General features: G+C 35.5%; 2 protein-coding genes and 1 pseudogene across 2 annotated transcripts; 2 read left to right on the plus strand and 1 right to left on the minus strand.

Moving 5' to 3' along the window:
* Window positions 1-2487: 2487 nt before the first annotated feature.
* LOC120162456 (RNA-binding protein Y14-like) lies at window positions 2488-5039 on the minus strand. Its single transcript, XM_039172601.1, has 4 exons — window positions 4695-5039; window positions 3634-3770; window positions 3110-3261; window positions 2488-2626 (listed from the first exon to the last, which is right to left on the minus strand). The coding sequence occupies exons 1-4, from the start codon at window positions 4960-4962 to the stop codon at window positions 2581-2583; spliced, it is 603 nt and encodes a 200-aa protein (XP_039028532.1). The 5' UTR covers window positions 4963-5039; the 3' UTR covers window positions 2488-2580.
* Window positions 5040-5947: 908 nt separating this feature from the next.
* LOC120162379 lies at window positions 5948-8434 on the plus strand (annotated as a pseudogene).
* A 470-nt stretch (window positions 8435-8904) lies between these two features.
* Window positions 8905-9543, plus strand: LOC120162457 (splicing factor 3B subunit 6-like protein). Its single transcript, XM_039172603.1, has one exon. It carries the CDS (start codon window positions 9015-9017, stop codon window positions 9387-9389), a length of 375 nt encoding a protein of 124 aa, XP_039028534.1. The 5' UTR covers window positions 8905-9014; the 3' UTR covers window positions 9390-9543.
* Window positions 9544-12022: the final 2479 nt, after the last annotated feature.

Raw genomic sequence — 12022 nt, forward strand, 5'->3', positions numbered from 1 at the left:
AGTCCTGACGTATGTAGTAGATCTACAATACATATCACGAATTGCCCGGATATAAGCAGTTGGGATCCGTCTCGTTTCCAAAGTCTTCCAGATCGTATCACGGGGAACGCTATCATAAGCCTTCTCAAGGTCAATGAACGCCATGTGAAGATCTCTAGCCTTTTCCCTATATTTCTCCATAAGCCGTCGAAGTAGATGAATCGCCTCCGTGGTAGACCTACCTGGCATGAAGCCAAATTGGTTTTCCGAAACCCTAGTAACTTGTCTCAACCTAGCCTCTATCACCCTTTCCCATAGCTTCATGGAATGGCTGAGTAGTTTAATACCTCTGTAGTTACCACAACGTTGGGGATCTCCTTTATTCTTATAGATTGGTATCACCGTAGACTCTCTCCACTCCTCTGGCATCTTGGCAGTCTCTAAAATAATATTAAAGATGTTGGTCAACCACTTAACTCCCTCTTCTCCTAGGGCCAACCACACAGTGATAGGAATTTGATCAGGACCGACAGCTTTGTCCCTTCCCATCTTTCTAAGAGTCATTTTGACTTCCTCAAGCCCAATCCTACTTGTAGGGCAGTCATTGGCCGTAGTATGGTCGGCTGACCCATCAACGGTACTATCTCTACATGTAGAGGCACCATCATTAAATAAGTCAAAGAAGTAACTACCCCAAACCCTCATAATATCATGATCTTTCGCTAAAAGAACACCATTGTTGTCCTTAATAAACCTAATGCTACCTAGATCCTTTTTCCTATTCTCCCTAGATTTTGCAAGCCTGAAGATGTCGTTTTGTCCTTCCTTGGTGTCTAATCTCTTGTACATTTCCTCGTATGCCACTATCTCCGGGAGCTCCTCAACCATAGATCCTGCTTGTTTCTGCCACTATCTCATATCCTGTAAGATTTCTTCTCCGTTTCTGTCAGCAAAATCCACAGCATATAGCACTCTCTCCCATACCATTTTCAGCCTCTTAAATTTAAGGTCACGGTTCTCAGTCTTTCTCTTGTAGGAAAAGATGAAACTAATTTCACGTTTGGGGGGTGTGATGATAGCATGAACAGCGTTCAAAGCTACATTAGCAGGAACAACCTCCATCCCCCACTCTTTCAGTGACTACAAATAACTTTTGAGAAAAAAACCCGTAGAAACAATGTGAGAAAGCAAATAAATGGAAAGGAAAACGAATGACAATGTCAGAAAGCAAAACGGTAGCAGATAATGTTGTGGGCGATGCCCCAAACTACTAATTAGGCAACAAGATATATATAGAATAGAATTGCGGTAACTTTAAAGCTACCATTGTTCTTTTCTTACAGTCGATCATCTTTGCTTTTGGGGGAGAAATTTCCTTGCTTTTACTTTAGTCGTCGCATTATTTTGTAAATTTTTAAAAAATGCAAATTCTTCTCTAGCTCTTGACAATCTTACTTGATACCTGGGCTGACGAATATTTTATTTTGTATTTAGTATGTCTAGACTTTATTCTGTCATTCTTTGCTTCATGCATTATGATTTATCGAGAATTCCAATGGAGGAATTAAGTTAGTCATGAGTTTATTCTTATCTTAATAAGTATTAAATTCATTCACTTGTTTAAAAGAATAATTGTTAATTTCACTATATATTAGTACAGATTCCAGACTTCTCCATTTAAAACATGAACAGGGAAAGATTTATCGGCATTCATTTCGAATAAGACACCGGGATCTCTTGATGATACCTGAATCTTGCACCCACTATGCTGATGATCTCCAAAAGGGATTCCAACTTCTTCCAGCTTTAAACTCGTCCAAATATTATCCAAAATCACTAGAACGTTTTTCTCTTTCCCCGGTGTGGGGCTTAGCCTGTAGTGCTCTTGCAGCTGCTGTGTCCTCTTGAAATTTGAGACCAATACACTCTGCAATCTCTCTGACTGTTCTCAACATCTGCAAGAGCCACCCAATCGAACACCTTGACTGCCTTAGCCAATTTAGCTACTCGATTGATGAGGGCAGTCTTCTCAATGCCAGTTTCACCATGCACGCCGATCACGTTCAAAGTAGCCATCTTTTAATGCTTCGAAAATCAGTTCACAATACTCTCTCGGGTTGAATGCTTGTTTTGCGACTCATTTGTATTACCAATTCTTCTATATTTTCAACAGTCTATCATCTTTGCCTTGGGGTAGAGATTCATATGCATTTACATTAATCATCGCATCAATTGCTGTCAAAGTTTTAAGTTTTTCAAAAATGCGAATTACTTTCTTACTCTTGACTGCCATACTTGATACCTGTGCTGACGAATATTTTATTTTGTGTTTAGCATTTCTCACCTTTATTCTTTCATTCCTTGCTTCAAGCATTGTGACTTAGATATATGAGCCAAATGAAACGATGATCACAAATAAGAGACAAAAAGCTGCGACTGAAGACTAAAGCACAAGCACCATTCACCACTCGGCACCGTATAAAAAAAAAAGGATTGATGCATACACCATTGTAGACAAATAAAACTTCATAGCTCAGTAAATTTCAAACACCAAATTTCAAATCTCTCGTTACAAATTCACCTTCATAAATAGAGATCAAGTTAGAATCTTCTTCTAGGACTCCGAGAGCGATGTGTCCGTCCGGCTCTGCAAGGTAGAGAGTATTGTTAGATTAAGCACAACAGTTTCCATTCAGCAGCTAAAAGTATCTATTTTCAAACAGAAAAACCATGGCATTAGCACCAAATCAGCAATGACAGGTCATTATGGCTTGAGATGTATCAGTTTGGGTAGTATAAAGGAGAATGTAAACATGCAAGCAAAGAAAAAAATACCATCAAGCATGCCTTCTGCACAAAGTTGTTATCTGTGTTTGTTACCTTTCAAATAAAATTAATTTAAAAGGAAAAGAAAATGCTTGGGCCAAGTTTCGAGAATCAGACTAGGTTGGCTGGCACATGCCATCTACATTCAAGTCATTCAAATTTGGATGGCTTCGGTAAAAGGCTTAAAATGTTATAAATTTAACTCAAGTTCAGTTGGGTTGAATGAATAGATCCTCTTTCCACTGATTCTATACGATAAATTTAACAGATTATGCAACAGTCAAAAGCATATTAATACACAAACCTCATATTTTTTCTCTTGGAGGCTCCAATACTGGGTCCATTACTAAAGGCCCAATTAACATTGATAGTATGTGTAAGAAGTTCTGCTCCATCCGTTGCAGATATGGCATTCTTTGCTTCTTCAAACTTTTCATATTCAATGAGTGCATATCCCTAAGTGGAAACACGCACATTAGTTTTCCTTGAACAAAATTATACAAAAATAAAAAAATACTGAAAAAGAAGGCAAAAATTAGTCCAAGAATTTCCCTTTGGTTTCTTATCTTCAATCAATGCTATCAAATAACAGTATTCTAATGTGTCAAACCAGCACCAAGTAACAACTGAAAGTGGTTAGAAACACTTAACTGCTCAATATCTTACTATAAACACAAAAAATAAAATGTTAAACATGCAGATACAGACAAAACATTCCAAAAGAATCATAGACACACGCATATATATATATATGCATGTGCAAGGAAACACACAGTTCCCCGAACCAATGGTCACTAAGAGAACTACACCACTTTACTCGTTGCTTACCTTGACAAATCCAGTGCGACGATCAAGATTCAAATGCAAGTTCTTGATCTCGCCAAATTCACCAAATGTGTTGTGTAAATCATCCTCTTGTGCTTCCTCTTGTACACCAGTAACCAAGATTATCCATCCTTCAATAGCTGCAAGTTTATCAATGATAAATGAAAGGAAATATTACTACATAGAATGAGAGAAAAATAGTTTACAAAAATGGAAAATCCTACTTCAATCGGGACACAATTGCTTTTGTCTTAAATTGACATCATGTAACAAAACAAGGACCGTACACAAAAAGGTTGCATATCTTAAAACAGTTGGACAGGCAGAAGATTTCTCAGAACACAACATAAAATGTCTAACGCAAGCAATTTGGAGGTTGAAACAGGTAACTTTGTTTTCCTCAAGGAAGAGCATATGCCTATCTATAAACCTCAACAATGATGTCCCAACCAAATTCCATCAAGAAAACAGGATCTATCCCTGCTCCAAGCTTCTAACAATAGAATAAATCAACAGAATGACCCTAACCCAAACCCTCAACAGTCACCCTAAATCAATTTAGGGTTAATGATATCACACCTTACAGTTCTTCGGTTGCTCATCTAATGTGGACTCATGAAGCATCTGTCATTAAACTTGTTCTAGTCTCACTAATGGACAGAAAATTCATGAAGCATCCAACAAATCCATGAATTAGAGAAATAAAAAATAATGCTGTATGAGTATTATAAAAAATGAACTGTTTAAGTTCCCCGTTACAAATCACCGTAATTTATAATGAAATGTTTCTTAGAGTAAATAACTTCATAAAATTAAAAAATAACTTCTTCGAGTAAAGATACTCACAACCATTACACAAAGAAATGAAATCAGAAACCTATTCAAGCTTTAACATTAAGCAAAACTGCCAAAACTCCCAAGTAATTTCAACCAAAATTATTCTAAAATCAATGAACAAAATTTTTGACCAATTTCAAAATTATCTCATCTTATAGGCAAGAAAAATCTTAAAAAAACATAAATAAACAGAGAAAGAAAACTTAGGGTTTAGTGTAGGAACTAACATCTCTGGGGACCGGGGCCACCATCAGAGCCGATAGAGTCGAAGTCTCGAGAGGCGAGATGGGAGTGGCGGTCGGCGTCGTCCTGGCGGAAGCCACGGCCTTTAGTCTTCTTAGGGCCAGAAAGAGAAATGGAAGCGCCGCCAGTGATGGCTGACTTGAGCTTAGGCATGGAGGCTTGAGGGGAGGCGTCACCGCCGCCGGCGTCCTCGTCCATGAGATCGTCGTCCTCCGGCTCGAAATCCAAAGCCTCCACGTCAGCACTCGCCATCACGAGATCTTAACGTGCGATTCTGCCCTTTATTACTCTCGCAAGATGTAAATGTACTTTTGTCCCTGAAGCCTAAGCAGATTGAGTTTTCTAAGAATTTAACTCAACTTAAAATAAGGGTAAATTACACACCGGTAGTCACTAGCTTATTAATTTATTATTTTAGTCATTAAATCAATTTTTAAAACAAAATTTAACAACTACAATAATATAATAATTTTAAAAAATCACGTCATCTCTTTTTTTCTTATCGACAACTTATTTATTATCTTTTAAATATTTTTATCAGGTTAATATAACAATATTATATGACAATATCTACATTTTGTTAGATGAGACATTAATATATGATATGAAGTAATAAAAAGTAAAGACAACAATCACAATATTAATAATTAATTGATTCAATACGATAAAATATTAAATCTTTTAAATATAAGAAGACAATTTTTTCAAGTTTTCATATTATAAATGAAACAAATAAAAAATTTATAAAAAAATAAAATTAAAAGGATAACCCCAGTATAAATCTTAAAAAAAACAGCAATCCCGTTGATAAAATCAGCTCAAACAAAGAAATTGGTAGAAATTAAACTTTGTTGGATGTTCTTCAACAGACAGCAAAACATGTCTTGGCCAACAGATTTTTTCGTTGCATTTCCAACAGATTCCATATGACAAAACTCAATGTATGTTCTTTAAAAATCCTAGAACCCTTCCCCATCAAATCACCTACAATTTCTACACCAAAGTCCGAGTTTTTTTCTATACATCTTCTTCCTCTAGTAACCTTTTCTTTAAACCCTACCAGAATATCAAAATGGGCGGCTGTTGTTCGAGCCGAGAATGCAAAGGCGAATCGGGTGATAACAAAGACTCCTCCACCGTGCTCGGCGGCACTAGAAACGACAACCCCACCTGTTCCAATTCACAACAGACTTCCTACAAAACAGTGCCTTCGTCGTCTCAAGGAGGAGCCTCGACCAGGATGGGAGCGATCGGGCCGGTGTTAGGCAGGCCAATGGAAGACATCAGAGCAACGTACAGCATCGGGAAAGAATTGGGGAGGGGACAGTTCGGGGTGACCTATCTGTGCACGAACAGAGCAACGGGGGAGCAATTCGCTTGCAAGACGATAGCCAAGAGGAAACTGATTAACGAGGAGGATAGGGAGGATGTTCGAAGAGAGGTTCAGATAATGCACCATTTGACGGGACAGCCGAACATCGTGGATCTCAAAGGAGCTTACGAGGATAAGCAGTCGGTTCATTTGGTGATGGAGTTGTGCCGCGGCGGAGAGCTGTTCGATCGGATCATATCTAAGGGACATTACACAGAACTCGCGGCGGCTGCTTTGCTACGAAGGATCGTTCAAATTGTTCACACTTTCCATTCCATGGGAGTCATCCATAGGGATCTCAAGCCTGAGAATTTCTTGTTGTTGAGCAAGGAAGAAAACTCTCCCCTCAAAGCCACGGATTTCGGTCTTTCAATCTTTTTCAAGCCAGGTATTCTTTCACATGACCTAATTTTCACTTAATTATTTTATTTATGTTACAAGTTACATATAATATAGAATTAACCTTAATCTTATAATCTATTTATAAAATTAATTATTAGATAATAAAGAAATTTTAGATTACGAAGGCGTGACAAACGGACAATCTTCACATCCATAATCGATTCTCATTGTCTCATAATTTTATTTATTCAACCAATAGAATTGCACTCTAAACTTTTCTAACCGAATCAATGGAACTTAAATTATAAACTTCAACCGTGCAAACCCTTGCGAGTAAACCTAAGATTTAATCTTGATTTCGAACAGGACAAGTATTTAAAGACATTGTTGGAAGTGCATATTACATTGCACCAGAAGTTTTGAAGAGGGGATATGGACCTGAAGCTGATATATGGAGTCTTGGGGTTATATTGTATATTCTTCTTTCCGGTGCTCCTCCTTTCTGGGCTGGTAAGTTAATGATATTCTCAGTCTTAGCTAACAGTTTTTTTTTTCAATATTCCATATGTATAGTAATGAATAGAATCATGGAGCTTGAAACTACATGGTTATATTTTGTTTGATAGAATCGGAAACCGGGATATTCAATGCAATACTGCGAGGCCACGTTGATTTCTCGAGCAAGCCATGGCCTTCAGTTTCACCACAAGCAAAAGATCTTGTGAAAAAGATGCTAAACTCAAATCCCAGTGCGAGATTAACAACCGTCCAGGTTCTAAGTAAGTATATGTACGTATACCTCAATGTTTTTTGTGCTTTGAATTCGTTAAATAACGTCGAGCCATATGCTTTGGTAATTAGATCATCCATGGGTGAAAGAAGATGGTGAAGCACCTGATAAGCTACTCGACAACGAGGTGCTAAGCAGGCTCAAGCAGTTCAAAGCAATGAACCAGTTCAAGAAAGTCGCTTTGAAGGTACTAGATCGTACGAGTATTTTAAAAAACTTAAATATTGGTATCCAACACTCGCACTCGAAAATCGAAATTCGTAGGTGATCGCAGGGTGTTTATCGGAAGAAGAAATAAAGGGATTGAAGGTGATGTTTAAGGGAATGGATACCGACAACAGTGGGACGATAACACTTGAAGAACTCAAGCAAGGACTTGCTAAGCAAGGGACAAAGCTCTCGGAATATGAAGTTAAACAGCTGATGGAAGCAGTAAGTCTTTCTTTCCCAAACGAATCTCATATATATATATATATCGATTTAACCGATTAACTTTAATTCGATTCGAATATTATAGGCCGATGCAGACGGGAATGGAACGATAGACTACGAAGAGTTCATCACAGCAACAATGCATATGAACCGAATGGATAGAGAAGAACATCTCTACCATGCATTCCAGCACTTCGATAAAGACAATAGCGGGTCGGTAATCTTCATAAAACTAATTACCCCATTATTATCTAAACCCTAATTATTACATTTATCTTCTTCCCTTTTCCTAAGAATCTGAACACAATATATATATATACTTTTGTGTTTGTTTCAGGTACATCACGAATGAAGAATTAGAACAAGCTCTTCGTGAATATGGCATAATCAATCATAAAGACATCAAGAAAATTCTTTCTGAAGTAGACACTGATAATGTAAGCTATATATATATATATATATCACTTCAAACTATAAATTCATGGCACACACATGCATAGACTTCATTGCTTAAATATGTATACAAACGTACGTTAAAGTATTCACATCAGTTTATACTTGTTCTATGTTTTGATTACATCTGTTGTGAATGTGTAAATATGATATTAAAGCGTATTGATCTTATGCGTTGAATCTTAGATAAACGTATGGACAAAAGAACAAGTTTATGTTCAAATGTTTTGGTATTTTTGCAGGATGGAAAGATAAATTATGATGAATTTGTGGCAATGATGAGGAAAGGAAACCCTGAACCACACCTAAAGAAGCGACGTGGAATATTCATTTGAATTTTTCATCATCAGTTAAAATAGAGTGAAAAAAACAGTACAAAATGGATATGTGCATGCATCGATGCATTTGAAACCATCTATATGAAACACGTGTGGTTTTATGCAAGTCGTTAGTGAATCGGGTATTTACAAAGATTAAATGGCATAACTTCATATATTCACTAACCGTACATAAATCTGATGTGAAAACCAAGAGAATGGGAGTGTATGTTCATATATTGAGGGGGTGGCTTAAATGATTTTTTTCTTTTTCCTTATTATGTAAAACAAAAGTTTTGGAGTGAAATGAAGGATTGTCAAATTTATTGTATATTCCGATTACACTTTGTTAATTCGACTCTAGTTATAATTATTCAGATTTTTACAAATAAATAAAAAAAGATTGTATCGTGTAAAACTGTGAGGCCTTTACAGGCCCATATTTTCATGGACTATTAGCCCAATAATCTCATATTTATCCATGAAATAAATCCTCCGCCTGTAACCTCCAAGCTCCGCCCATAAAGCCCTCTCTGCTTCGCCGATCTTATCAATTTCTTCTGCTCAACCTTAACCTTGGCTGTTCTCTTCAGCCCAAATGGCATCAATTAGTCTCCGCAAGGCGAACACCCGCCTACCGCCAGAAGTCAACCGGGTGCTCTACGTTCGAAACCTTCCATTCAACATATCGAGCGAGGAGATGTACGATATATTCGGAAAATACGGAGCCATTCGCCAGATACGCATCGGGACCAGCAAAGAAACGCGCGGCACCGCTTTTGTCGTTTACGAGGACATATACGATGCCAAAACGGCCGTGGATCATCTCTCGGGTTTTAACGTCGCCAATAGGTACTTGATCGTGTTGTATTATCAACAGGCCAAGATGAGCAAGAAGTTCGATCAGAAGAAGAAGGAAGAGGAAATCGCTAAGATGCAAGAAAAATACGGCGTATCTACTAAAGATAAGTGAAAACCTAAATATCATGGGGATGGTTGGTTGATTTGGGATTTTAGGGATTTGTATGAACTATTCGAATGAAGAGCCTAATATCTAAAACCCATGGCATATGTTGTTTGACTCGTGTTTAAAGTTTTCTTAACGATTGGCATGTGTTTACAAACTAGCTTTGAAATTTGTATTTGTTATGGAACCTTAAGTTACAGCATGTTAATTTACTTGGCGTTTTAGAATCTAGTAAAGGCTTATTTTTTAGGTTTTGTTCTTAGTATATGCAATGTCTAGGATAGATAGCTTATAGATGTCAATCAAACCTATGTTCACATTGTGGTTTTGGTCATAAAAGAATTTATAAAATGATCTATTATTGAGTATAAAAGTTAAATAAAATTTAATGATTAAATTGTAGTAGCTTGATAAACTCAATACTAATTACTTCGTAATTTAAAAGTTTAATGATCAAAACAGTCCTTTGAACATACTGAACAATAAGCAAACCCTACTCGCATTCAATCTTTGATCTTCTCTCTCAAGTCCGGATAAGGAATGAGCCATTTTAAGGATTACTCAAAAAGGCGGGGACAAAGGAAGGTGAGGGGATCGTTGCATTTCATCGTATATGTCCTTGCCCCCCTTCGGTAGCCTCTATCTAGATATGCTCGGACAACGCATTAGGGCTTTAAACAAGCATATCGAGCTCAAGTATTCTTGAGTTTAACTCGACTAAAAAAATTTAAAATTGAGCTCGACTCGAAAATTCGTGGTTTAATATTAGCAAGTTTGATTCGAACTCGAAATAAAAAATTAAAACTCGACTTGAGCTCGAATTTTTTTAACTCAAACATTTTCAAATCTTGTTCGGCTGAAATTAAAACTCGAGATCTACCTTGAATCTCAAGTACAAATATATCTTATATTGCATTTAAATAAAATATCATATAAATGTTAATATTTTTAATTTAAAAATCTAAAGATTTAATATATTATTTTTTCGAATTGTTAGTGAACATTTTGAGCAATATTAAGTAGTTCGTTTTAACTCGTTAAGGATTCGAGCTGAATTCGAGATTGAGTCGAGTTTATTCGATTTAAGTATTGATTGAGCTTTGATCGAATTTATCTCAAATATATCTCTACAAAGCATCATAAGCCATATCCCAATAAAAGAACATATCAGGACGGCACCATATTTCTTTACGCACCACATCACACGACTGAAAAACAAAACAAAAGCTTAGAAGTAAAAACGTGGTGGAATAACGTATAAGCATGCTAGGATGGATCAAGGGGCCGAATGAAGGCATTTGTCCCTTGAAATTTTAAAATTATTATATATTTTAATATTTTTATGTATTTTTTTATTAAAAAACTGTTTTTGACCTTCTATAATTTTATAAATTTGTCAATTTACATAAAATTTTACATCCGTCTCATGTAATTCGAGTAATGAGCACCTACGATATTCAAACTCAAGAGTGAGTGTTGTAACTGTGTATGATTCTAATAGTATCCTCAATGTTTGTCTTGCATCCATGTCGAATATGTATCAAAAATAGATATTTAGTCATAAAAAATAAGAAAATAACATAAACGATGATTATGATATATTACAATCTAGAAATCGGATGGAACCATGCCAGCCGCAACTAATAAGAAATTTTATCGTGCATGAAATAAATTACCTCAGCGATTAAATGAATGATTGTTATATTTAAAAGTCCTTAGTTTTAGCTCTAGAGATTACAAGGGTGTTCGAGTTTTTTATTATCAAATAATTGAGAATCTTTAGAACATATATTACATTGTAATCACCTTAGATTAATAAAAAATAAATAAAAATTTCATCGTAGATGCCTATCACGCATCAGAATCTAAATTCACAAATTATTCTTAACAAAAGAGGTACCATTAGTAAGTAAATACAAGCATAAATTCATAAAATTATATTTGTGAATCCAGATAAATAAAAATGTAAACATTTAACCTGTTGTTATTCCTAAAATGGAATGAAACTTGTATCAAAGTGATATTTTATTAAATACAGGTCGTATTAAAATATTTACTAGGAGTAAGTTTTTTACGGCATTTGTGCTATTATCTCGTAACAAGAGTGTTACCGTTACATGTGAGCTGGAAGAAAAAAACCCCTCGAACGAGCAAATAAGTGCTCCAAATGTGGTCCCCCGCCAACTGTTCGTTTCCTCGCTCGTGATTTTTGCGCGTGATCATAGCGCGTGCTTTCTGTTATTAACTGAAACGTAGGTTTTCTATACCGCGACCGTAAGAAATTTTTTACTTCTTGGATTAATTCAAAAATTATTATTAAAGTATATTCTATATTTAAAATGTTTTTTTATTAAAATAAATATCTAAAGTATATTATTTTTACTTAAATATATATAATATTTTTAATTAATGATATTTATTTAACTTTGATAAAAAGAAAATATATTTTAAGTATCTATTTTAATAAAAAGTATTTTAAATATATAAATAAAAATTATTTGTATAAAAATTAAGAATGCCACAGACGTGAACGTTAATTATATAAACTTTTTGTTGAAATGACATAAATTATTTTTTAGATTATTGTTTGTTTTAATTTGCTTTTGGATTGTGTTATCTTATGTCACGTATATTAAAGG

Source organism: Hibiscus syriacus, unplaced genomic scaffold (assembly GCF_006381635.1).
Source record: "Hibiscus syriacus cultivar Baekdansim isolate YM2019G1 unplaced genomic scaffold, ASM638163v2 tig00111402_pilon, whole genome shotgun sequence".
Lineage (NCBI taxonomy): Eukaryota > Viridiplantae > Streptophyta > Magnoliopsida > Malvales > Malvaceae > Hibiscus > Hibiscus syriacus.